Raw genomic sequence first — 27,779 nt, forward strand, 5'->3', positions numbered from 1 at the left:
TGTGAGCTCGGGGGTAAAACGAGGATTATCAGCTCTGTGCTAGAGCTATTGTTTTTTAGGCTGTACGATGATATAAAATAATAAAGTGTACCTCTGCTTCTTTCAACAGAGAATAATCAGCCATCAGAGGATGCATGCTGAGCAGAAGTCATACGAGTGCACGGAATGTGATATTCACTGTAATCACACATCAAAACTGAGAATATATCAGAGATCCCACACAGGCGAAAGACCTTTCAAGTGCTCAGAGTGTGAGAAAAGCTTCACTCAGCGCTCAAATCTGCACCTGCATCAGAGGATCCATACTGGGGAGCGACCCTACCAGTGCTCAGTGTGTCTGAAAAGCTTCACTCAGACATCGAATCTGCAGAAGCATCAGAAGATCCATACTGGGGAGCGACCCTACCAGTGCTCAGAGTGTGTAAAAAGCTTCACTCAGAGATCAAATCTGCACCTGCATCAGAAGATCCATACTGGGGTACGGCCATATCAGTGTCATACTGGGGAGCGGCCATATCATTGTACAGAGTGTGAGAAAAGCTTCACTCAGCGCTCAAATCTGCACCTGCATCAGAGGATTCATACTGGGGAGAGGCCCTACCAGTGCTCAGAGTGTCTGAAAAGCTTCACTCAGACATCAAATCTGCAGAAGCATCAGAAGATCCATACTGGGGAGCGACCCTACCAGTGCTCAGAGTGTGTGAAAACCTTCACTCAGAGATCAAATCTGCACCTGCATCAGAAGATCCATACTGGGGTACGGCCATATCAGTGTCATACTGGGGAGCGGCCATATCAGTGTACAGAGTGTGATAAAAGCTTCACTGGGAGCTCAAATCTGCAGATGCATCAGAGGATCCATACTGGGGAGCGGCCGTTCCAGTGCACCGAGTGTGAAAAAAGCTTTACTCAGAGAACAAATCTGCAGAAGCATCAGAAGAGCCATACTGGGGAGCGACCATACCAGTGCTCAGAGTGTGAGAAAAGCTTCACTTGTAGCTCAAATCTGTCCAAGCATCAGAGGATCCATACAGGACAGAAGCCCTATGGGTGCACCGAATGTGGTAAGCACTTTAATCGTGCATCAAGCCTGATGACTCATCAGAGATCACACACAGGAGAGAAACCCTTCCAGTGTACAGAATGTGAGAAAAGCTTTACTACAAGTTCAAATCTGTACATGCATCTGAAGAGCCATACTGGAGTGCGACCATACCAGTGCTCAGAGTGTGAGAAAAGCTTCACTCAGAGCTCAGATCTGCAGCATCATCAAAGGATCCATACTGGGGAGCGACCCTACCAGTGTACAGAGTGTGAGAAAAGCTTTACTCGGAGAACAAATCTGCTGAAGCATCAGAAGATCCATGCTGGAGGGCGACCACACCAGTGTACGGAGTGGGAATCTAAGGCAAGAAAGCAATTGCGATTCCGAAAGAAAGCCGAATGAGTGAAAAGCAAAGTAGGTGAACTCTGAATATGCCAAGAGGGCAAAATATATGAACTTCGAGAGAGGCCAAGAAGGCAAACTAAAGAAAACAAGAAACTACAGATAACAAGAGGCACTGGTGTTGTAAGATGCAAAAGATTGTGGATTGTAGGATTATTGAAAGAGTGGTCGAAGTGGTCATGCAGAGGTCTGTGTAAAATCCTTGCAGTTTAGAAAAAGACACTGGAGATAAAATGTGGGGAAGGGTACCCCCACGAGGCAAAAGCCAGACTCGAGCCCGGCAGACGGAAGCCTGTACAGAAAGAATTGTGTGATAAATTGAAAAGGAAAAGACTGGCTCGAGCCCAGCAGCGGGAAGCCTGTATAGTAAAGTTCAAAAGCGGAACTGTATAAATATGGAAGCCTGTGCAGAACTGTGTGATAAATTGAAAAGGAAAAGACAGGCTCGAGCCCAGCAGAGGGAAGCCTGTACAGTAAAGATAAAAAGTGGAACTGTATAAATATGACGATGCTGATGAAGCCTAAATAAGTGATTGAACTACCAGAAGCTGGAAGCCCAAGCCTGAACTATTAAACTGTTAAACTGTACCAGTAAGCCACAGTGTGCAATACTGAAAGAACTGTGCCATCCACCTATATCTTTTTGGGAAACTCTCTAGACCCTGTGGTGCTAAACGTGGGGAAGGGAGTTGTTATTTAAAAGCCATTTTGAGATTTCTTCTGAGACACTATTATTTTCTTTTGCATTTCCTTAACACATTTGTCATTTGTAGAAGGAGTTCAAAGTAATGATTTCTTAGTATAGGCCTTTAATGTTGACTAGACTGACTTGGTCTGTTTGTTATTTATTTAATGATTGAGATTGCTCCCATTCTAGAGTTAGGGCCAGTTAGGAATTCTTCCAACCCAACCATATCACCCAATAATTGTATCCATTTTGTCTGCATCTGCTATTGATACCATGCCTTCCTTATATATGGTGTTAGAAGTGGGATACCATTCACTTGACAAAAGTTGAAAACCCCATGTTAATTATTATTTTACCAGCAGTCAGAGAGAAAGTAATTGTTGATGTAGAAGACTCAGAAAGAAGGTCCTTTTCTTACAAGCTCACATCACCAGTAGAGACCAAGATCAATTTTTCAATCCCAATTGCTACTTGATATATATATATTTTTTTATTGTAAAACTTCAGTTCAATATTACATATCTAACTTTTGTTACATTGATTTGACATTCAATTTTTGCTGTTGTATCTCAACCCGACTCAAGTTACTTTACTAAAAAAGCATCTACGTGCTTCTCCACATATCCATGCCTTAAAGTCAGACATTTGTCGCCACTTTGGTTTTATCTGCATCCATAATCATGTCAAGGAAATTGATTAGGCTGCATGATAATTTGATGTTTCTACCAGCTGAGACGAGTTCCCACCATGCTTCTGCATCGTGGTTTATAGGTTTGAATGCGCTCAGGTGTAATTCTCGCTGGGTAATGAGGTCGGAGCATGCGGTTATGAGATGTTTTAGGGACTCGACTTGTCCTGTTTCACAGAATCTACATTTGTTGGTGTCAGTGTCTTTATTTCGACACAACCAAAGCATTTCTCTGGTGTTCAATGCGTTTAGTCTGAATCTTAAGAACTGGTTCCTGTGATGGCGTGAAGGACAAGTTGTTACGTATTTTGGTTAGTTATGTAGTTTCAAAATACTTAATTGTGTTGGGAGAGTGGATTTGAGAGACAACAGTTGGTCGTATGTAGAAATCCAGTCCCAGGCCTCCAGCTTTTGTTTTGCTTGTTGTGGGTGTGTGAGCAGCTCATCGTGGCTTATGTTGGCAGTTTCCATTATAGCTTTTAGTTTCAGCTTCCATGATTTCAAGTAACATTTTCCTCAGAGAGGATAGCGATTTCCATACAATCGTCATAAAGAGCGAATTTAGTGCCAGTTCATATCTCAATGCAACCATTGAGATGTATTTGGGTAGCCCCACTGTGCTTTTCCAGAAACTGCCTTCGAGTCTCTGCCACAGGCTATGGTTGAGATTCCATCCTGCTTCTCCACCAAAGGTTATTGTGGGGATATGTTTCTGCAGATAGAACGTTATTAACGGAGCAAGTGAGAATTTTCCATAATCTTTGTTGATTTTTGCTCCTTGTAAACCCAGTTTATTCGTTCTCTCGATTAAGTCATTTGTCCGTGTGACTTCACAGATGGAGTCATTGATCATGATGCCAAGATATCGTATGGACTTTACGATACTTAGGGCCACGTTTTCGATTTCCCATCTGAAGTTGTCGTCTTTTCTTGAGAAACCTTTACTGATGCACATAATCTTCATTTTGTCCATGTTTAAGGTCAGCTCATTTGCTTTTAGATAGTCGTTTAGACTAAGCAGAAGATGTTGCAGGCCTATCTGGGTCCGGTCGATCAACACAATATCATCTGCATACACAAGGCATTTGATTGGAGTTCCGTTTATCTTTGGGGAGAAGCAACGGGTCGACTCCAGCCACTTAGGCAGATCTAAGATGAATAATTTGAAGAGTTCAGCTGCTAGTGGGCAACCTTGCTTGACTCCTTTATGTGTTGGTAGCGGTTGGGTCAAGGCGCCTTGCAAATTCACTCGTATTTGGATAGATGTATTAGTATGCAGGGCTTTGATTGGGTCTAGTAGCTGAGCAGGAAAGTTCCACCTTTGAAGTTTGAACCAAAGCTTTTCACGATGTATTGCGTCGAACGCCTGTCTTAGGTCGACAAAGGCAAAAAATACTTTGTTCTTTGACTCCAGGGCGTGTAATTTTAAGATGGTCAGTAGGGTGAGGTTTACATCAACTCCTACTTGTTCCGTGAAGCCAGTTTGTCGGCAGTCTGTTATCTTAGCCTCAGATGCCCATGCAGCCAACTTCAGTCGAAGAAAAGAGCCAAATATTTTCCCAATGGTCTCTAGAAGGGCAATAGGACGATAGTTAGCCGGATCGTCTCTACTGCCCTTCTTATAGATTGGGACCACTATTGCCTTTGCCCAGGAAGAGGGCGTTTTCATGGATTTTGAAATTTGACTGAATAAACATTCAATAAATTTGGCCCAATGTTCTTTATGTTTCTTTAACATGATGTTGGAGATATTCAGGGTAATTCATAGAAATTCGCACAAAAGTGGCGCACGCGACTGGCGCACAGCATGCCTGTGCGAATGTCTGCGCCAGCCGCGTGCGCTAAAATCGATTTCCGCGCACAGCGTATTAATGGATTTTCGCATCCAAAACCAGCCGTGGCGCAGCGTGGCGCAGCGTGGCGCAGCGACCCTGCAGCAGCGCCAGTTACGCCCCCAAGAACGCCCTCGCGCAAGGAAAAGCCTTCAAAATCCCCAAATAATTGCAAAGGGCTGCGCTAACCCTGGACCAGTTCACAGGGCTGGCAAACAGCAAACGCCAAGCGGGGAACATGTATCTCAGTGGTTCGCGGGAAGTTCCACACGCGATTTCAGCAGGGTACGTGAATTTCAGGGGTGCGCGGGATGTTCCACACGCGATTGGCCCCGTGCGAGCAGGGTACGTGTATTCCAGGGGTGCGCGGGAAGTTCCACACGCGATTTCAGCAGGGTACATGTATTTCAGAGGTGCGCGTGAAGTTCCACACGCGATTCCATCAGGGTACGTGTATTTCAGGGGTGCGCGGGAAGTCCCACACGCGATTGGCCCCGTGTGAGCAGGGTACGTGTATTTCAGGGGTGCGCGGGAAGTTCCACACGCGATTTCAGCAGGGTACGTGTATTTCAGGTGTGCGCGGGAAGTTCCACACGCGATTCCATCAGGGTACGTGTATTTCAGCGGTGCGCGGGAAGTTCCACACGCAATTTCAGCAGGGTACGTGTATTCCAGGGGTGTGCGGGAAGTTCCACACGCGATTGGCCCAGTGCGAGCAGAGTACGTGTATTCCATGGGTGCGTGGGAAGTTCCACACGCGATTTCAGCAGGGCACGTGTATTTCAGGGGTGCGCGGGAAGTTCCACACGCGATTTCAGCAGGGTACGTGTATTTCAGGGGTTCTGGGGAGTACTACACGTGAATTGGCCGTGTGGGTCCTCCCAGGTGTTCGCTCTGCAACCTCCACGGCCCCTGCAGCCAGCCCACACCACGGGGGACTACCCTGCACCCCTGCTTATGTCCCGCAGGCAGCCCATCCACCATGGGCATGCCCCCCAGCCAACCCATATGTCACCTTGCACTACTGATCAACAATGCATGTCTCCCACCACCCCCACCCCCCAGCAGTCAGGGGCACCCTCCACCAGGCCCCCACACATGTCTCCCACCACCCCCAGCCACCAGGGGCAGCCTCCACCAGGCCCCCACCCATGTCTCCCACCACCCCCTACTCCCCAGCAGTCAGGGGCACCCTCCACCAGGCCCCCACTCATGTCTACCACCACCCCCATCCCCCAGCCACCAGGGGCAGATTCCACCAGGCCCCCACTCATGTCTCCCACCACCCCCACCCCCCAGCAGTGCAGGGGCAGCCTCCACCAGGCCCCCACTCATGTCCCCCTGAACCCCCACCCCCCAGCAGTGCAGGGGCAGCCTCCGCCAGGCCCCCACCCATGTCTCCCACCCTCCCCCTCACTCCCCAGCCACCAGGGGCAGCCTCCACCAGGCCCCCACCCATGTCTCCCACCACCCCCTACCCCACAGCAGTCAGGGGCACCCTCCACCAGGCCCCCACTCATGTCTACCACCACCCCCATCCCCCAGCCACCAGGGGCAGATTCCACCAGGCCCCCACTCATGTCTCCCACCACCCCCACCCCCCAGCAGTGCAGGGGCACCCTCCACCAGGCCCCCACCCATGTCTCCCACCAACCCCACCCCCCAGCAGTGCAGGGGCACCCTCCACCAGGCCCCCACTCATGTCCCCCTGCACCCCCACCCCCCAGCAGTGCAGGGGCAGCCTCCACCAGGCCCCCACTCATGTCCCCCTGCACCCCCACCCCCCAGCAGTGCAGGGGCAGCCTCCACCAGGCCCCCACCCATGTCTCCCACCCCCCCTCCCCCCAGCCACCAGGGGCAGCCTCCACCAGGCCCCCACCCATGTCTCCCACCACCCCCTATCCCCCAGCAGTCAGGGGCACCCTCCACCAGGCCCCCACTCATGTCTACCACCACCCCCAGCCACCAGGGGCAGATTCCACCAGGCCCCCACTCATGTCTCCCACCACCCCCACCCCCCAGCAGTGCAGGGGCAGCCTCCACCAGGCCCCCACTCATGTCCCCCTGCACCCCCACCCCCCAGCAGTGCAGGGGCAGCCTCCACCAGGCCCCCACTCATGTCCCCCTACACCCCCACCCCCAGCAGTGCAGGGGCAGCCTCCACCAGGCCCCCACCCATGTCTCCCACCACCCCCACCCCCCAGCCACTAGGGGCAGCCTCCACCAGGCCCCCACCCATGTCTCCCATCCACCCCACCCCCCAGCCACCAGGGGCAGCCTCCACCAGGCCCCCACCCATGTCTCCCACCACCCCCTACCCCCCAGCAGTCAGGGGCACCCTCCACCAGGCCCCCACTCATGTCGACCACCACCCCCATCCCCCAGCCACCAGGGGCAGATTCCACCAGGCCCCCACTCATGTCTCCCACCACCCCCACCCCCCAGCCGTGCAGGGGCAGCCTCCACCAGGGCCCCACTCATGTCCCCCTGCACCCCCACCCCCCAGCAGTGCAGGGGCACCCTCCACCAGGCCCCCACCCATGTCTCCCACCACCCCCACCCCAACAGTGCTGGGGGGTGGGGGGTGGGAGACATGGGTGGGGGCCTGGTGGAGGGTGCCCCACAGTGCTGGGGGGTGGGGGTGGTGGGAGACATGGGTGGGGGCCTGGTGGAGGGTGCCCCTGCACTGCTGGGGGGTGGGGGTGGTGGGAGACATGGGTGGGGGCCTGGTGGAGGGTGCCCCTGCACTGCTGGGGGGTGGGGTGGTGGGAGACATGGGTGGGGGCCTGGTGGAGGGTGCCCCTGCACTGCTGGGGGGTGGGGGTGGTGGGAGACATGGGTGGGGGCCTGGTGGAGGGTGCCCCTGCACTGCTGGGGGGTGGGGGTGGTGGGAGACATGGGTGGGGGCCTGGTGGAGGGTGCCCCTATACTGCTGGGGGTGGGGCTGGTGGGAGACATGGGTGGGGGCCTGGTGGAGGGTGCCCCTGCACTGCTGGGGGGTGGGGGTGCAGGGGGACATGAGTGGGGCCTGGTGGAGGCTGCCCCTGCACTGCTGGGGGGGTGGGTGTGGTGGGAGACATGAGTGGGGGCCTGGTGGAATCTGCCCCTGGTGGCTGGGGGATGGGGATGGTGGTAGACATGAGTGGGGGCCTGGTGGAGGGTGCCCCTGACTGCTGGGGGGTAGGGGGTGGTGGGAGACATGGGTGGGGGCCTGGTGGAGGCTGCCCCTGGTGGCTGGGGGGTGGGGGGGTGATAGACATGGGTGGGGGCCTGGTGGAGGCGGCCCCTGCACTGCTGGGGGGTGGGGGTGCAGGGGGACATGAGTGGGGGCCTGGTGGAGGCTGCCCCTGCACTGCTGGGGGTGGTGGGAGACATGAGTGGGGGCCTGGTGGAATCTGCCCCTGGTGGCTGGGGGATGGGGGTGGTGGTAGACATGAGTGGGGGCCTGGTGGAGGGTACACACACCACCACACTTGCATGCATGTGTACTCCTCTGCCAAGTGTCGCAGTGTTCAGATGGGCATCCATGTCACATCTGCCCATCAGGCTTCCACATACCGCTGTCACATGCATCCATGTTGCATCACTGTTACACCCTTGTCAAATACACACACATGCACATGTACACAGTGCTGATACATGCAACTGAAAACAACATGCATGCGTCTCATCACGGACATGTCTACTTACATACACATTCATCCAAACATGTGTGCCCACACAACTGCATTTGGCATGCAAGCCTACACACACAAGCACCATCCATGTCTCACACATTCCAGCCCTCGCATGTGTTAGCACCACGGCCCTGTACACCCCCACCCATACTCGACCCCATACAAACAGATGTGCAACCTGCACACTACTGAAAAATCACCACACGCACAGCTCACAATCAGGATGCATGTACACTTACCGCTCGACTCCAGACGGGTCTGCCTCTCAAGGACCTGGACGTGGAGCGCTGGGGATATGCGTTCCAGGACCCTCATCTGTTCTTCCGACAAGTGGCCCCGGCGCCCCTTGGCATCCGCTGCCTTCAAGAGGCGCCGGGCCTTGTTCAGGGCCTGGACCTGAAGTCCTCCCAGCGCTTCTTGACATGTTGTAAGTCACGGACTGCCACCCCCTGAGCGTTGATGGCAGTCACGATGTCAGTCCAGATCCGAGTCCGTCCTTCCTTGTCGGCGCGGGAACTTCCGAAGAGGGCATCATACTGCCCCAGGACTTGCTCCACCAGGACACCAACTTCGGTGGCACTGAATCTGGTGCCCCTCTGCCTCTCTGGCCGGGGGTTGTCAGTGGTCTCAGATGGTGTTTGCCCCGACATGACAACCCCAGAGGCAGGAGTGGGTGGGCAACTGGGTCCTGGGGCTGGGCTGTGGAGCGATGGAATCCCAGTCGGGAGTCTTTGGTTCCAGCAGGGGTGGTCACAGCAACAGCACCCCTGGCTGATGTGCAGGCAGCAAATGGCAGGGCACGTGGGCAGCAGGCAATCAGGCAGCAGCAGATGGCAGGTGGGAGCGTGCTCGGGGCTCTGGGGGGCAGTAGTTCGGCCTTCTGGGCAGGAGCGTGGTCTTCCGTTTGCTTACGCGTGGCCAGCTTGATACGGAGTGATTTGGCACGTGAAAATCCTGCACGTTTGCTTGTAAATCGAGGAAAGGCCCTTAGCGCATATGCACGTCAGCACGCATATGCGATTTCATTGGAGCAAAGGCCCTTAGCGCGTGAGCGCGTCTGTGACGTGAGGCGCGCGGGTGTTTCCCTCATTACACATGATGACAGAGCACACGTGGATTTCCACCAATCGCGTGTGGAACTTCCTGCGCACCCCAGAAATACACGTACCCAGGCCAATCGCGTGTACGCTCACTTCCCGCCGATTACACGCGATGACACTCGGACGTGCAGTTTTACCACGTGTGCTCGCATATATAATTTCATTGGCCCAAAGGCCACCATGCACAGCTGTGACGTCACGCGCATGGCCTTAGAGAATGGCGCGTGTAAAAATAAAGAGATACACGTCCGAGTGTCAAAGCGCGTAATTGGTGGAAATGGCCTCATTGCGTATGCGCGTCTGTGACGTGTGTATAAAAGGTACGTGTAGAACGCAATTTCCTTGTACGTGCTTTTCGTGGAGAGCGAGTGGGTGAAATCTGTACTTCTTGTCGGTTCACACGCGATTTACTTCACGGCGTTTCCAGTTCGTACTCCCTGTTACCTCTGACAGCTTTTTCTCTTTTCCTCTTTTTCCTGGGCCTGTTTCCTCAAACAGCTTCCCTACTACTGTTGTCCTGTCTCCTCAGACAGCGTACAATTCTTCTTTTGGCGGGGGTGTTGCCAACGCGCACCCGCGCATATTTTTCACGCTTTTGTTCCTGGCAGACGGTGAGTCGCGCACGTATCCAACATCTGTGCTTGCCCCGTGTGTCGCGTACCCCTTCAGAGGTCATTCTAGGCTGCGTGTGACACGCATACGTTCATTCTTGTGTTCCTGGGTGCCACAGCGTAGTGCAGGTTTATTTTTCCACGCATGTGGTCTAGGAGGGGTTGCGTGCACCTTACTTCGCTTTTTTGGGGTGCCTGTGCATTGCGTGACCCGTCATCTTTCCCCAGGGGTGACATACAGCCTTGCTAGAGCACTAGGGTACGATTACCATCTGGTACCCAACCCCTTTGACCCCCAATATCCCAGGACAATAGTTCACATCAACTCCCATACGCACAATAACATCAGTGCCATGGCTGGGAGGCGAACAAGCCGTAAGGGTGGTAAAGGTGGCCGAGCCCCAAGTGGTGGCCGTGGTGGATCCGGTAGGGGACGTGGCCGTGACTTGCAGGGTGCCCCTAGCCCCCCATGTGTGGAGGAGCAGTCAGGGACACCCATGCCCACCCTCCCCCCCTGGTTGAGGTTACCGTGGCTGACACCATCCATGCTCAGCCCTTGTTGGACCAGCCCACTGTGGAACCAGACCTGGCACAGGGTGACTCCATGGCTGACTTCCAGGTCAGCAGGTCTAGGCCACGTGCGCCGGTGAATGTTGGTGTCATCAGGCCACGTGGATCAGAGGCAGCTAGGTCATCTGCTGCCCCGCGTAGGCAGGCTGGGGAGGCTGCAGGGGCAGCTGCGGCTCCATCCACCCCACCTCTCACACACCCATCCAGGCCAGTGTCGGTCCAAGTCCATCATGCTGACATTCCCCCTGACACCATCATACTTGAGATAATGCCTGCACCAACTCCCATGCTGAGTGTGCAATCCCACGCTCCTGCCCCTAGCGTCCAGAGCGGTGCAGGACACTCCGGATCCCCACCACCTTCCAAGCGGAAGAGGAAGAGTCCTCGTCCAGTAGAGGCTGATGCCCCAGACACGGCTACACAGTCTGGCCCGTCAAGGAAGCCCAGCTTCAATGAGGCCGAACTGAATGCACTTGTAGAGTATGTGTCCGCACATGACCGCGAAATGGTGATTGTTGCAGGATCCAAGACCACACCTGCACAACATCAGGCACACTGGCAGACCATTGCGGACATCATAAGTGCCCTTGGAATCGTGAGGCGCACAGCTAATGAATGCTACAAGCGCTGGAATGACCTGAAGCGCAGGGCAAAGAATAAGCTGGCCTCAAGTCATGCCGCAACTCTAGTGACTGGAGGTGGGTCTCCAGCAGACGACATAGAACTCACTCCACATGAGCAGGTTGCTGGGACCTACGTCACGGAGGAACAGATCCAAGGCGTGGGAGAACTGGCAGATTACGAGGCATTGTCCGGTGAGTGCACATGCATGTGTATGTCATCCATGTGCATGGTGTGTGTGGGAGGGCTTCTGTTTGGGTGCCAGGGGAGGGTGTGTGTGCCTGAGTGGTTCGGCTCACCCATGTGCCTCTTCCTAAACATTCTTGGCAACAGCATTTGGGTATAGCAGCATCCCTTCGGCCAACATTAGACATCCAGCCCAACACCACGCCAGTTGCCCTTGGAGTGTCATCTTGCCACTACACTGTTGCTTATTTACCTATATTTATTCAGGCAGATTGTTTGCATACCACCACTTTTACTCGGGATTTCTCAGTCCTATTGTCACATGTCTGACATGGCTATGGTACAGTGGACTGGCTCAGTTTCGTGGACATGATTAGTTTGGACATGTCCCTGTGCTATAGGGCCATTTTTGACTGGTAGCTGCATGTTAAACATTAGAACCATTACAATGAAAATAATCAATCATATGAACAAACTGGACTGAATGAACAATTGGTGACCTCCTCTCCCTCTTCACTTCATGGCTAGGGTACATGCCATCTGTGTGATGGCATGTGTATTTGACCTGCCAATCACTGGCCAATGTGTGATGCCACTGCTAGGCAGCATGCAGCAAATGTGTTCATCTTCCACCTTGGTGTCATAAATGTGTGCCATCTGCCTCCCCATCACACGCAGTGACGGTGCATGCATGGGAGTGTTTTAGTCATGTGGGACATGTGTCAATCAAGTACTGTTTCTGTAGCCTCTCAGCCCTCATTGTGTGCCATAGTGCTAATGCCTGTTTCCATTTGTTTTCTTTTATGTCTTTGCAGGGGAAGACGCACCTGATACTGCTGGGGTTGTGGAGATGGTGCAGACCCAAGAGGAGTCTGAGGGCCGACCGACCACCAGTGAGGGACGTGGTGTGGTGGTGGGTGAGAACCCACAACTGCTGCAGGTCGTGCTCTCAAGGGGTGTCTCTGGCTGCACCTCCCCCGAGCTGTACTCAGGTGTTGATTTGGATGATGAGACCTACATGCCGTCGCAGGTGAGTGTTCATGGGAGGGATTCTGTTCTGTCCGACCCACCTGCACCAGGGTTAGAACCCTCAATGGGGATGTCAGTGTTGGCAGGTACGCCTTTGGTGGTTACGGATGCAGGGTCACACTCCGCGACATCTGATCCTGTTCCTGGGCCAGCAGATCAGAGGGGGAATGCAGTCCTGCAGCCTCAGGCAGTGCCGGCACAGCAAGGCGCAGTTTGTCTTGCCCCAGACAGGTGTGGTGCCCGCCGACGTGGTGGCCGTACGCCACCTGGCAATACCGCATGGGAGCAATCCATTTACGGTATGGCAACCCAACAGGCGGCATCATCAGAGATGATGGCTCAGGCCATGGATAGGGTGGCCACTTCCATTGTCCCCCCCGAAAGGCTAATGGAGCGACTACAGCAGGCAACCGACTCCATCTGCCAGTCACACAGGGAGGACATGTTGGCGTCCGACAGGGACAGGCGGGCGGCAATGGCGACTCTGCAGGAAGCCATCTCCATAGAGTCCCAGAGCCACAGGGAAGCCCTGAGGCTGGAACTCCTTCACCTCAGGACGACTCTTGTTGAGCTTGAGGCTTCAACAAACCGAAGGACAGAACAGCAGCTGGAGCGTCTCACCCGTACGCTCTCAGCTGAGATGCAGGCAACTAGGGCGGAGGTCCGGGCATCCCGTGAGTTGTTGCATGGGGACCTCCGCACACTCATCCTCCAGAACGAGACTTACCACACCCGCATGCTTGCAGCCATGGAGGAACAGACTAGGGCTTTGCGTGGGCTGCCTCCCATAGTGCCACCACCTCCGGATGCAGCTGCAGAGGGTGAGAATAGCGACAGCAGTGATACTCCCACAATAGGGTAGCCGTGTAGGCCATGAGCCCATGGAGGTGTTTCTTTTCTCGCAAGATCCACACAGGTGGGTTTTGGTGTGCACCTTGTCCTCGGACAGTGTCCCTTTTGGGACAGTGTTGGGACAGTGTGTTGCCTTGTGTGGCTCCCGTGGGCATACCCTGCATTGTGGCTGGGCACATGCAGGCTCGTCATGGATTGTGTTCAGATGCTTGGGTTTTTGTCACACACACCCCTCCTGCTTCCCGTTTCCATGGGCTTGCAAAGGGTGTGCCCAAGTGACATTTACGTACATGGTGACATTGGACATTCATGAGCTGTGTGGGCAGTCTATAGTCAATACTGTGTATACATTCATAGTGCATATTGTTGTTGTATTATACACTGTGGTGTATTGATATGTGCCTCTGCATCCATCTCATCCTCCATATTTGCAGGTCCATTCCTCATGTCTTCACAATGCGGTCCACCTTGGAACTGGAGTCCATGTTGTAAGCAGTGCACCTACACTCTTGCGTGGCGCTAACACTGTATACTTGCAAGTGTTCGGAGGGCTGTCATCATCTGTTGGTGAGGCTAGCTAATTTTTAAGTCTGTAATGTCATGTTTAAGGTAGGTTAGAGGTTGTGTAGGTGATTGGTATTCTTGGTAAGTATTTGGTAATGTGGGTTGTAGGTCCTGCATTACTGTGAGCATTTCATGTGTGGACAGGTTTCCATGAGGGACACTGTAGCTGCTGACACTTGGGGCATGTTGTGGGGATTCATTTCTTCCCTCTCACATTGCATGACATGCCATGGTGTGTTGTGTGGCCGTGCCGGGGAGGGGGTGGGTGACATGGCACTGTTTTCATTTAGTATTTTGCAAGTGGGTATTCATTTCTGCAGCATGGAAGTGTCTTTTCATGACACTGCATTGGTGGTGTTTGTGTAGGTAGGGATGCACACATTGTGACACTTCCACATGAACAATCTCAGGCTGCTATGGTTCTGACAGTTGACAGTGCCTTTGTTCGTCTTAATTGTCAGGTCGAGTCTTCATTGCTTATCAGATGGTATGTGCCAGGCCTGTGTGCACTCCATTGGGGTGTGATTTCTATGTGAAGTAATTAGCCACCAGCTGCGTACGGGCTGCCTCACCCCATGCCCTCTCCCCTCCCATGCGCAGCAGGCGTGCATGTGGTTGGGGATGTGGGGGCACCACCATGTCCACGGCCAGGCCCCGGCGTGTTGCAACATTGTGCAGGACACATGCTGCCACTATGATCCTGCACACTACTGGGGGCGCATATAACAGCTGCCCGCCAGAACGGTCAGGGGAGCGAAAGCGTGACTTGAGCACTCCGGATTTGCGCTCCACTATGCCCCGGGTTGTAATATGGGTTGTGTTGTATCTTACCTCTGGAGGCTTGATGGGGTTCTGAATTGGCGTCATCATGTGGGTGCTCAGAGGGTAGGCACTGTCCCCTAGTGAGGAGGTGATGGGTATCATTAGAGGGGTAGTGACATAACTCTGCATCTGACATGCATGCATGTGCAGTGGCATTCATACTCACCAAGCAGCCATGTATTGCCATGCCGGCCAGCTTCTAGGTCCCGGCTTAGGGTAGACATTCGGTAAATGAAGCTGTCGTGGGTGGACCCTGGATAGTTGGCATATACTGAGGTGATGATTTCCTTAGCATTACATACTACCTGCACGTTGATGGAATGCCAGTGCTTGCGGTTCCTATAGATGTGCTCTGATGCCCTGGGGGGACGTAGTGCCACATGGGTGCAGTCAATGGCACCTAGCACTTTTGGAAATTGTGCCACACCGTAGAAATCGAGGGTGGCAGCCTGCCTTTCTGCAGGTGTCCTGGGCAGGTATATGTTGTTGTATTATACACTGACTACGGACTGATGGGCGTGCAGTGATGATGTTCAAGACCTGGTGTAGGCAACGTGACTGCGTGGCCTGTGACACCCCACCCACTATGGCACTTGTCCGCTGAAATGATCCTGTGGCCAAGAAGTGCAGTACATTGAGGACCTTCTCCAGGGGGCTGAGTGCTTGGGAGCACAGGGTGGGTGATGTGAGGTCATCCTCCCACTCACTGACCAGGTCAAGTATCATGTGTGGGGGAAACCTGTACCTCCCATACACCTGGTCATCAGGCATCCCAAAAAGGCTGGTTCTGGGAGTGAAAATTCGGGCCCTCACTATGGGGGGTGGGGGTGGTGGGAGACATGAGTAGGGTCCTGGTGGAGGCTGCCCCTGGTGGCTGGGGGGTGGGGGTGCAGGGGGACATGAGTGGGTGCCTGTTGGAGGCTGCCCCTGCACTGCTGGGGGGTGGGGGTGGTGGGAGACATGAGTGGGGTCCTGGTGGAGGCTGCCCCTGCACTGCTGGGGGGTGGGGGTGGTGGTAGACATGAGTGGGGGCCTGGTGGAGGCTGCCCCTGGTGGCTGGGGGGTAGGGGTGGTGGTAGACATGGGTGTGGGCCTGGTGGAGGCTGCCCCTGCACTGCTGGGGGGTGGGGGTGGTGGTAGACATGGGTGGGGGCCTGGTGGAGGCTGCCCCTGCACTGCTGGGGGGTGGGGGTGGTGGGAGACATGAGTGGGGGCCTGGTGGAGGCTGCCCCTGGTGGCTGGGGGGTGGGGGTGCAGGGGGACATGAGTGGGTGCCTGTTGGAGGCTGCCCCTGCACTGCTGGGGGGTGGGGGTGGTGGGAGACATGAGTGGGGTCCTGGTGGAGGCTGCCCCTGCACTGCTGGGGGATGGGGGTGGTGGTAGACATGGGTTGGGGGCATGGTGGAGGCTGCCCCTGCACTGCTGGGGGGTGGGTGTGGTGGGAGACATGAGTGGGGGCCTGGTGGAGGCTGCCCCTGGTGGTTGGGGGGTGGGGGTGGTGGTAGACATGAGTGGGGGCCTGGTGGAGGCTGCCCCTGGTGGCTGGGGGTTGGGGGTGCAGGGGGACATGAGTGGGGGCCTGGTGGAGGCTGCCCCTGGTGGCTGGGGGGTGGGGGTGCAGGGGGACATGAGTGGGGGCCTGGTGGAGGCTGCCCCTGCACTGCTGGGGGGTGGGGGTGGTGGGAGACATGAGTGGGGGCCTGGTGGAGGCTGCCCCTGGTGGCTGGGGGGTGGGGGGTGGTAGACATGAGTGGGGGCCTGGTGGAGGCTGCCCCTGCACTGCTGGGGGGTGGGGGTGGTGGTAGACATGGGTGGGGGCCTGGTGGAGGCTGCCCCTGGTGGCTGGGGGGTGGGGGTGCAGGGGGACATGAGTGGGGGCCTGGTGGAGGCTGCCCCTGGTGGCTGGGGGGTGGGGGTGCAGGGGGACATGAGTGGGGGCCTGGTGGAGGCTGCCCCTGGTGGCTGGGGGTGGGGGTGCAGGGGGACATGAGTGGGGGCCTGGTGGAGGCTGCCCCTGCACTGCTGGCGGGTGGTGGTAGACATGGGTGGGGGCCTGGTGGAGGCTGCCCCTGCACTGCTGGGGGGTGGGGGTGGTGGGAGACATGAGTGGGGGCCTGGTGGAGGCTGCCCCTGGTGGCTGGAGGGTGGGGGTGGTGGTAGACATGGGTGGGGGCCTGGTGGAGGCTGCCCCTGCACTGCTGGGGGGTGGGGGTGGTGGGAGACATGAGTGGGGGCCTGGTGGAGGCTGCCCCTGGTGGCTGAGGGATGGGGGTGGTGGTAGACATGGGTGGGGGCCTGGTGGAGGCTGCCCCTGCACTGCTGGGGGGTGGGGGTGGTGGGAGACATGAGTGGGGGCCTGGTGGAGGCTGCCCCTGGGGGGTGGGGTTGGTGGGAGACATGAGTGGGGGCCTGGTGGAGGCTGCCCCTGCACTGCTGGTGGGTGGGCGTGCAGGGGGACATGAGTGGGGGCCTGGTGGAGGCTGCCCCTGGTGGCTGGGGGTGGGGGTTGTGGGAGACATGAGTGGGGGCCTGGTGGAGGCTGCCCCTGGTGGCTGGGGGGTGGGGGTGGTGGGAGACATGTGTTGGTGATCAGTGGTGCAAGGTGACATGTGGGTTGGCTGGTGGGCATGGCCATGGTGGATGGGTTGCCTGTGGGACATGAGCAGGGGTGCAGGGTAGTACCCTGTGGTGTGGGCTGCCTGCAGGGGCCGTGGAGGGTGTAGAGGGAACACCTGGGGGGACCCACATGGCCAAATCACGTGTAGCATTCCCCGGCACCACCAAAATACACGTACCCTGCAGAAATCGCATGTGAATCTTCCGCGCACATCGGAATACACGTACCCAGGCCAATCGCGTGTGGAACTTCCCACGCACCCCCACCTAGCCAGGCCAATCGCGTGTGGAACTTCCCGCGCACCCCATAGTACACGTACCCAGGCCAATCGCGTGTGGAACTTCCTGCGCACCCCGTAGTACACCTACCCAGGCCAATCACGTGTGGAACTTCACGCGCACCCCTGAAATACACGTACCCGGCCAAATCGCGTGTGGAACTTCCCACGCACCCCTGAAATCCACGTACCCAGCCAAATCGCGTGTGAAACTTCCCGCGCACCCCTGGAATCCACGTACCCAGCCAAATCGTGTGTGAAACTTCCCGCGCACCCCGAAATACACGCACACGTTATTTTTCAGTCAGCGGGTGTCCGTGTTTTTGGGTACCCCTTTGCACGTCATTTGTCCTGGAGGGCCACACTATAGGACATTCATCATAGCTGTATATAGGTGCTATTTGTTGGCGCACCTTTTGGCGCACATTTGTTACAGGTGCAGGGATGCTACCGCCTGCTTTCTTGTGGCGGTCGTGTTTGTGCGTGTGCGCTGGTTTGACCGTGCGCTGTTTTGCCCTATGCGATTCCATGAATACGTGTTGTAGGCGAGCGTGTGGGCGTTCCGCGCACTTGCACCCTGTACTTCCCCCGTGAAGCCCACATTTTGGCAAGTTGTTCCCCATTCCGAGTGTTACGCCCCGTGTTCCGCCTACTTTTGTTGTGTGCGCCGCGCTATGTGCGATTTTCACTGTGGCCTGTGCGATTTTCGCTGTGACCTGGCGCACGCATTTGGATGGCCTGTACGCCAACGTGCGCCGCTCACTTTTTTAGCGCACATCCAATGGTTTTCTCGCGCACGGCCTTCCATGAATCGATGTGTGCTGCTTTTCGTGCGAATTTCGCACTTGCACTGCGATTTTCGCTATTCCACTGCGATTCGCACGTTTTTGGCCACTTGCGCCGCGCTAATTATTCCATGAATCGGCCTCTTGATCTGGTCCTGTTGCTCTCTAATTCTTTAGCCTTTGAATTGCTGTTTCAAGGTCTTCACAGGAAGGTCTTATGTCCCAGACTTTTGCAGAATTTTGTGCATTATTTTGTAGTTCTTGGTTGGGCAGCTCGTATATCGTTGTAAAATACTCAACCCACTTTGCGCTTGCAATTTTGTTAGAGATTCTTGGTATAGATTTTGTGTTGCCCTTGTTTAATATTGCCCAGATTTCACGCGTGTTTTTGGTGATTAATAGTTTTAGCATGGTTTCAGCTTTGTTTTGTTCTATTATCACAGAGTGAGACCTGAGCCAGTTTCTGTAGATCCGACGCCGTTCTTTAACTTTTCTTTGTATGGATCCTAGATGTCGCGAGGATTTCTTTATCATTCGCAGATCTTTCCTCAGTGCCTTTTTTGCCTGGGCGATTTCGTTACTAAATTGATGTTTAGGAGTGTACCCATTTATTCTTGAGTTTACAGATTTCAACGTGAAATCAACTAACATGGGAGGATATTCAATGTTATTTGATTCAGCAGGGCTCTGACATAGTTTTTGGATTAAAGGGCCATTTGTTGTTAGCCGATTTCCTGCCGCGTTTGATGATAGTTGAACTGCGTGTATGTCAGGCTGGTCGTGTCCTTCACTTTCCCACACGAGGCACAACATGCCATGGTCACTATGAACCATCGGAACTACATGGAGTGAATCCACTCTTTCAAATACGTTTCGAGACGCCCAGATGTAGTCTAAGGTATTTTTTCGCTGCAGTCGTTTCCATGTTGGGTTGCAAGGTTGGTCGCCTTTGGTATTTCCGTTGACCATCTGACAATTTCGTGATGCAAGGGCTTGTGACCAAAGTTGTCCTCTTTCAGCTACTTCGTTCTCAGGTAGCGGTGCGTTTTTTATGTTTTGATGGTCATATTGAAACCAACTACAATTTAAATGATTACTGATAAATCATTGTAGTTCAGGAAGGCATCATCAATTAAGCTTGTTACTGTGTTTATGAAGTTCTTGGCTGAGATCATTGCTGGGTTCCAATAACCATTAATTACTAGTAAATGACTGTGATTGTTTGAATTAGACAAAGCCATTTGAACTAGAGTACCTTGTACAAATGGATTTGGATTTACAGACATGAGTGGAGTCATCCAGTTGTGTAGTATCAGTAGAGTTATAAGTCCTGAGAATGGACAGCCTTTGGCATTTATTTTGCTGGATTTAAAAATGTTATGAAACCATCTCGAGTCGGAGTTTCGCAGAGCCAGGTTTCTTGCAGACAAATTGCAAAAACTTCATCCAGTTGTTCTGTAAAGTTGTTAACCAGGTGAGTGAATCCACAAGTGTTCCAAGAGAGCAACGTCAGCTTTGTCTGAGTCACTCATTGTTATTGGCAATTTCCGTTACTCGAGCGAGACCCATCTCCACGTCTTTCAACTGTGGCTTGGTTTCCTGAGCCATTTCGAGTTGCATGGGAGTATGATAGTGATTTTCGCAGGGACATCCGGCAATCTTCACTTGGAGTCACATTGGTGCATACCCTACTTTTCGATTTTTCAGTTTGACTCGAGATTTCGGTTTCCAGGGTGATGTGGAATCCAAATACAAGCAACTTCTCTATTGCTTGTAGCAATATGTTTTTCACAGCAGAAGATGTTATATGAAGCAGTACCTGGTTAGAAGTTTTCCCTGTACTCAACAATTTTGAAGTCATCAGACGTTATTGTTCGCAATTGTGGAATACAGGCAAATCATTTCAAAACGTTGGCTCTGTTTAAATTTACCTCATTGTCATCAGTCTGGATGTTTTTTAGTCACAGTTTCCATAGACGCATGTTTGTTTTTGGACCAAGTACTCTCGAACGGTAATGTGTTCCGTTTTTCCTCTGGGTTATTGTCTGTTTAGGATTTAGCTTTGAACTTTCGATTGAGGATTGTGCCTTCAGCGCATTGAGGTTTTCTGTTTTCGTTGGCTCTCGATTTACTGGTTTAATCAGTTGCGCTTTTTAGTGGATTTTCCTGTCTTCAGGTATATCGGTAGGTTCATTTGCAGAAGCCTTAGTAGAGGAATAGGTGGTGGTGTCACTTTCAATTGAGTACGTTGATAAATTGCATAAGTCAACTGAGCTTTCGGCCACCGAGCTGGAGATGGTTTTTTCGCCAGAGTCCATGCGTTGGCGTTTTGCCGTTTGGTTGTTTGATCGTTGAATGGTTCCTTTTCCCTGAACATGAACTAGTTCTGGTTGAACATCCAGCTTTACTGGACCGTTTTTTCAGTCGAAGAGGCTTGTTTTCTTTGGCGTTGTGATGTTTCTTATAAATGTTTTCACGTTTTGATGCACATGTCTATGTTGTTTACCTTTTTGTCCACATACAGTTGTTTTTTTGTTGAGCTTTAGTTGCTTGCATTGGATTTCGTTCATTGCTATGGCTTTAGCTGGACCACTGAATATGTTGTATGAGTTTGTTTGGATTCTGGCTGGGCCAGGTGTTTCGTCCTGTACAGTTGGAACGTCCAACTGGAGAGCATTGTCATTTGCTGAGGGGACGACGTTATTCTTGGAGATTGGAGCCACCTGAGAAGATTCAAGATCTTTTAGAGGAAGAAGTGGCTGTGAGATTTCAGGGTTTAAGGCGTAAGGATGGGTAACAAAGCTGTTGGAAGAGTTGGCTTCATTCGGTATATTGAATTTCGATGTTTGGATCATTTGATCGTGACTCACATTTTTTCTCAAGTGAAACAGGAGATGGGAGAACCTCTACTTCGCTGACAAGGAGGAAGTAACAACAATAATATACGCAAAGTCTGTCAGCGGATAAAAAACAAATTAGGGAGGAACCCGTCTATAGAACTGGGAGAGGGGCACCCAAATTCGGAACCACAGATCAAACCATGCCAAAAACAAAAACAGAGAAATTAGAAACCATGAATATTTTATTTGTATTTCATTGTATGTTTAAAATATACATATTAAATCATGTTTCAAGCTCATTATCTAAATAATACCATTTAATTAGAAAATTGAAAAACACAGTACTTTTCTAAAAACACGACTGATAATTCAGTCAACACTAACTTAATGTAGCCAAGCAATCTGAACGTCATGCCGGTTGAAGGGGATCATCCAGCTGGCGCTCAGAGGCTACGGCCACATTTAACAATATAAGAACCGCCGCAGCTAACTAGACAAGGCAATGTTGGTTACTTCTAAAGTTAAGACAAACAGAAAAAAGGAGGGGTGCCGTACGTTTTTTCTCATCCATTTGACGGCATCTAACAGCCCTTCAGTTAGGGTGTCATTTTGACAATGATGCCGAGCCGCCAAGTCACTCAGGCGTTCCTGCCACCTGATCGATAAATCTGCTTCCTTTGCCATCTGTGCTTGTAGGAATCCTGTGAACAGTTCTATTTTTTTTCTATTTTTTGTACCAGGTTTGATAGCACGGCCCCTTGGTCACTTATTAGACCATTTAGTGTTTCATATAATTTGGTGAAGGGGGCAAGTGCAACAGCGGATGCAGCAAGGACATTATTGTGTGTCTGAGCTAGAGCTTCCACAGACATGCTTGCGTGTGGAACAAAAGCTGTGGTGGGCTCTTGACCTATTGAAGAAGTGTGAGAGCAATCTAGATTGAAGCGTGAGTCAAGTGGAGAGTAGTTTCCTGTTAGATTGATCGGTTGGGTTTCTTCATGAAAGCGCTTGGTTTGAGCATGTGGAGTGCTTGAGTTTTTTGCAAGGTGGTCCTGATCTTTTAGCAAAGGCTGAGATTTAGACTTGAGCTCGGCTGCGCCTTGTAGCCGCCGCGCTCTTGCAATGGAACTCATTTCCATGTTAGTTGGCCTTTGTGTTGAGCTGTTCGAAGAGCCTTGCACAGACGGTTGCTTAGGCTTTTCGGGTAGGAGTCTTGGTGTAACTGTGGTTCGCACACCTGTTTCCTCAGGGGCTTGACAGGCATAGCCGCTAAGCTTTCCTTGGTCCAAGACGTTGGAAATTAGCCTCGGCACGTAATTCTCTCCCTTACTCTTTGATACCACTGGCATTGCTGTTGGTGCCTTGTGGATTGGATGGTGGGAAGTGGGGGAGCTTACATAGTGCCTGTCTTTGTCAGGTTGAATCGCAATAATCTGCTGGGGCATCTCGTGGTTTTTAGCTGGCTTGTGTCCTATTTGAGGTAGAGGCTGACCACATCCCGACACTCGGTGTGGCTGCACCGAGGTAGGTTGGCTCTTAGGGATGCAGATCGGGAGGTTGGTCGGAGTCTTTGTTGGAGGCATATCATTGTTCACAAGTATGCATGATTCAACTTCACTTGGATTCGAGAGTGAGTTTAGCAGCAGTGCCTCACCTATGCCTGCAGTATTGGTAATGAGATGTAACCCCTCGACATTTGGAAGGCTCATTAACTCGTCATCACTGACCATAAATGAGAAGTCTTTTGTCGTTGGTAGAGTTACGTTTTTTGGAGCCTGTTGCCATTTAGTCTGTTCGAGGAGCGCAAAGGGGTTCGGTGTTCATTTCCGAGATGGATCGATTGGCTGGGTTGGCCAGGGAGTATTATACGTTCACTGTAGGCGGTGCGCATTCATTTCGATCATTTGTCTCTTTATATAAAATGCCATATGGTTGTGGCAAAAGTGAGGTCACTGGAAAAGCAGGAAGCTGGGGTCCCACCAAAGCTGCATCTACTGCGGCACCCTCTGCGGCATCCCCTATGATTGCATCTGGATCAGCTAGCGCGGACGCATGTCTTCCGTGCTGACCTTGATGTATTTGATTGACTAATTTATTTACAGCAGAGTCAATATTTGAATCGAGGTGGCAATCAAGAGAGCGTGGTTGAGACTTGCATACACAACTCGCCACAGCGTGACACAAGTGTACTGTTAGAGGGACTGACAGTGGGACTAGCGCAGCAGGTAAGGTAGAAGGTGCAAGCAAAGTTCGACTTGCTGATTTGCTTACCTTCGTTCCCGCAGGAGCTTTCGTCGCCGTCCACGGATTCAACATGCGCCGGTGTTGAAGTGTTTTCCTGCGGATCTGGGGGCCTTCGACCGTCAGTCATTTACTCTAGTCGTGGCGGACTGGGGGCAGACTGGGACTCTGCACTGGACTCTGCGCCGCGCTCCACGCGTTGGAAAGGCTTTTGAAGTAAAAGTTAATGGCAATGAAAATAGGACTGACGCATCGTGCAGCTCCTCTCTCGCCGAGTATCAACAGAAACTGGGGGCAGACTGGGACTCTGCAACGGACTCCTTGATATTTTACCCATTATCATTTACAATAATGGGACCGCCTAGTCCTGAAGATAAGATAATCCCATACTTTTATTAGACCTAGTGCCCTGGAATCGGTCCTTAAGGGAAGTCCTTCCTCACAGGTAGTTCCCCTTCCACCTATGCCTTACCAATAACAGATCTAAACCATCAATCCGCTATACTCAAATCTGGCTCACTTACTGAAGAATTAAAGTTTTATTAAATCGATCCCAAAAAGGAAGAAGTTTAATCCATCTTTTTCCCCTCTGAGTCAGGAGAAGAGTCAGACAGAACCTTAATACCCCATATAAATATGGCCTCTGTTGAAGATGCATTGGCCCAATTAGCGGCCCATCAGATGCAAGCAGAAACCCATCTCCAGTCAGGTTTGGAACAGATGATGGCCATTCATGCCAGACCCCTGTTGCCTAAAGGTATTCTTCAACGATATCTCGAAGATGAGGACTAGAGGGAATTTATTTCTCAACTTCGAAGGATTGGAAATACAGTTTGAGTTGAATGATAATTAACAAATCTGTTACCTAGGCCCATTACTCAAAGGTGAATTACAAACATCATATCAACTACGTAATCTTCAAGGGGCTACTACTGTTGCATCTATGAAGGAAGTGCTCCTGCAAAGAGTAGGACAAATTACAAATTTCTATAGACCAAAATTAAGGAGCAGCAGACTGAACCCTGGTGAAACTCCTTTAGGGTTGGGGGAACGAATCAAAAACACTGTTTCTTTTTGGACTGCTAAAAACCTTTACCTGAACTGATAGAGATGTTGACCTTAGAGCAATGAATTAACTTGCTACCTCCTTCCCTATAGAAAGCAGTCTTACAGTTGAGCAAGCCTACTCTTACTTTGGCCACTGAAACAGCACAAAATTACTCAGAGGCAAAAAAGCATTTTCACTCTCTACATACATTTGATGAGAGAAAGGATCATAAAGGTTCCTCACATCCAAAACTCTTGGTATCAGAAAGAGAGGGGCGTCTTCCCAAGACTAGAGAATGGATAGGAAAGGATAGGGAAACATCTGAATTTAGAAAACCAGAATTCAAAATGAAAGAAGAGTGAAAGAAAGATGAAACCAAAATGTCTAAACTCCAATTGTCCACCTGAAAGAGGTTGGGCACATAGCTAGAAGCTGCCCCAAGAATCAGAAAGAAGGACCCATGGAAACCAGATGTTTGATGGGAGACGAATGGGAGGAACCAGAAGACGACATTGAGCCTGTTAACGTATGTTTTTTGTCACTCGCCTATTGAATTTACCCATGAAAGGGCTTCCATTAATGGAAGGATAGTAAATGCCTTTATAGATTCAGGCAGCAATCAAACAGCAGTCAGAGCGGACCTGATTCTGTAGAAAGACCTTGAAAATCAGAAACTAGTCAGGGTTACCTGCGTACATGGGGATAATGAAATATATCCAAAGATACCTGTATCTATCGCCATTTTTTTTAAAAAAAAATGTATTTGTATTTAATCAGTGAAAGATTTTTACAAAATAGATTTTTGTGTTTGTTTGCGAATAGTTCTTATGAGGCTTCTTGGGATACCGCTCTCAGTTTCATTCTTGAGAAGATCAAATACTAGTTTGTACATTGTCGTCCTCAGACTGATCAGTAACCCTTTGGCGATTGAGATTTCCCAGAGATTTTTTTAAGGCAATGTCCAAAGGTTTGGCTGCGGCCCTCGACCATCTGGCAGAATCGCCAGAAATAAGCCGACACCAGCCAGTCTCTTCGCTTATTGTCGAAGGGTAAGATATTAGCGGTGCCAAGTAAGCCTCTCTTTCTGAAGACAATGCAGGACAAGTCGTCAAGAGATGTCTAACAGTTTCAAGTTGATCAGCGTTTTCATATAGACGACATGAAGCTGTTGTCGATTTTGATCTGATGGCCAGAATTTCTCTTGTATGTAGGATTTTTAGTCGACCTCGCATGAACGTTTTTCTTAAAGATTTTTCAGGGAATTTATCGCAGTATTTTAGTGGCACTTTCAGATTATTGTGTCCAGGCGGAAGATCTTTGAGTAGTTCATATGACAGATTTTTTTCATTTGTCAGGATCCAGTCTTGCTGCACTATCTTTTCTTTTACTCTCCCGAAATTTGAGATTAAGAGTTCTTCCGAGCAGGCTATCTCTTCCAGTTTGTCTTTCCGTTTCTTCACCCAAGCAGTTAGTGGTTTGCACCCTCCTTTTTGGATTTCTTGTGCTACCACCTGAAAGATGGGGAGGGCGTCTGGGGAGACAATTTTCCTAAATAGCTGGAGAGCACATTGCTCCACTGATGCAGCAAGGGACATGAGACCGAGGTCACGACGGATCGCCGCCATAGGTGCTGACTTAGGGAGGGTCAATACCGTTTTCCACACAAAACCTTCTAGCTTTTGCCATAGATCTTCTGGAAGGCTTAGATTTGCACACATTCCATACGCTAGAGCAGGGACTATTTTTGACTTATAGAAATTTAGAGCTGGTATCCATGAGAACTTTCCAAATTTTCTATCAACGGCTTTCAATTGAGCTGTCAGGTTTTTTGTTTTGTCCCACAGAGCCTCCGTAGTGGTGTTTTCTTTCAGAGAATTGTCTATCCACACCCCAAGATATTTGTACTCGTTGACCTCTTCTAGTTTCTTGTTCTCCAGAAACCAGGCCAAGGTAGTTTTGCGGTCAGCTGTTGACTTGGTGAAAAGCAGGATTTTTGTTTTCTGAGTATTGATTTCTAGGTTATTTTCTTTCATGTAGGCAGAGAGATTTGCTAGTTGCCGCTGTAGACCTATTTTTGTCTGGTCAATAAGGATCAGGTCGTCCGCGTACCATAGACTAGGCACTTTTGACAGACCCACCTTGGGTGGAAATGAACAAATTTTCTCCTCGGTGTACTGGAAATCACCTATAAAGGCAATAAACAGTGCTGGTGCCAGTGGGCAACCTTGCTTTACCCCACGGTTGGTCAAGATTTTGCTAGACAGGTGACCTTGCTGGTTCAAGCGAACACGCATAGAGGTTTGAGTGTGTAAAGCCATGATTGGATCCAGGATTGAGGTTGGGCAGTTCCAGATTTTCAGTTTTTCCCAGAGTTTCTCGCGATCCACCATATCAAATGCCTTTGATAGGTCGACCAGGGCCAAATGAACTTTAGGAGCACCTGCTTTCACCCTTGCTTTGATGATGTTTAATATCAGGATGTTAATCATGGTCCCTGTGCCCTTCTGGAAACCCGTCTGAAAAATGTCAGACGCCGGAGAAGCTTTAGCCCACTTCTGAAAATGCGTTATTAGTAGAGTCGCAAATATTTTTCCCAAAATGTCCAACAATGCAATGGGTCTGTAATTTTCTGGATTTTCCCTAGACCCCTTTTTGAAAATTGGGACCAGTATCGCCTCTGTCCAGGTTGCCGGAATCTGTTTGGTTTTGTGGCAATGTATGAAAATTTCCTTTATGACTGCGGCCCAGTCATCTGGGTGTTTTTTGATGTCAATGTGGGAAAGACCATCGGGGCCCGGGGCTCTTGAGGTTTTCAGTTGTTTTATTACTCTCAGAATATCTTCCACGTCAGTCAGTTGGATCCAGTAATTTTAGAGTGGTCCATTTTCCCAGCCATGGACGCTGCAGGGGCTTCAAAAAGGGCGCTGAAATACGACAACCAGTTTTGTTCCGAAACTGCATTTGCCATTGATGGAGCGCTTTGCCCGTTGATGGTTTTTAATACATTCCAAAAGTCTCTTGTGTTTTTTGAAGCAAGGGACTTCTGCATGATCTCTGCGTCGTTCTGATAAAGACTTGCCACGTGATGTTTTATCCACGATTTGTAGTGGCTCGCACCCTTTCGGAATTCAGCCCATGCCACTGCTGTTTGATGCCTTAATGCAAAGTTTTTCAGGTTCCTTACTTCCCGTCTCTTTGTTACCACCAGCCGGTCATAAGTATGCTTGTGCGCGGGTTTCTTGCCCTTCTTTCCTGAAAAGGCCACTCTATGGGGCAGGAGTAGA

At 51.5% G+C, this 27,779-nt stretch overlaps 1 protein-coding gene across 1 annotated transcript in view; it reads left to right on the plus strand.

The window, feature by feature from the left end:
• The window catches only part of LOC138489289 (zinc finger protein 271-like), a 69,542-nt gene extending 65,010 nt beyond the window's left edge, over nt 1-4,532 (plus strand). Inside the window, exon 2 of the mRNA XM_069616990.1 lies at nt 110-4,532. Within this exon, the coding sequence (XP_069473091.1) occupies nt 110-1,447 (1,338 nt within the window). The 3' untranslated portion in view covers nt 1,448-4,532. The remainder of the gene's footprint in view (nt 1-109) is intronic.
• The last annotated feature ends 23,247 nt before the right edge of the window (nt 4,533-27,779 follow it).

The sequence above is a fragment of the Ambystoma mexicanum genome, chromosome 9 (genome assembly GCF_040938575.1).
Source record: "Ambystoma mexicanum isolate Mex_15411 chromosome 9, UKY_AmexF1_1, whole genome shotgun sequence".
NCBI lineage: Eukaryota > Metazoa > Chordata > Amphibia > Caudata > Ambystomatidae > Ambystoma > Ambystoma mexicanum.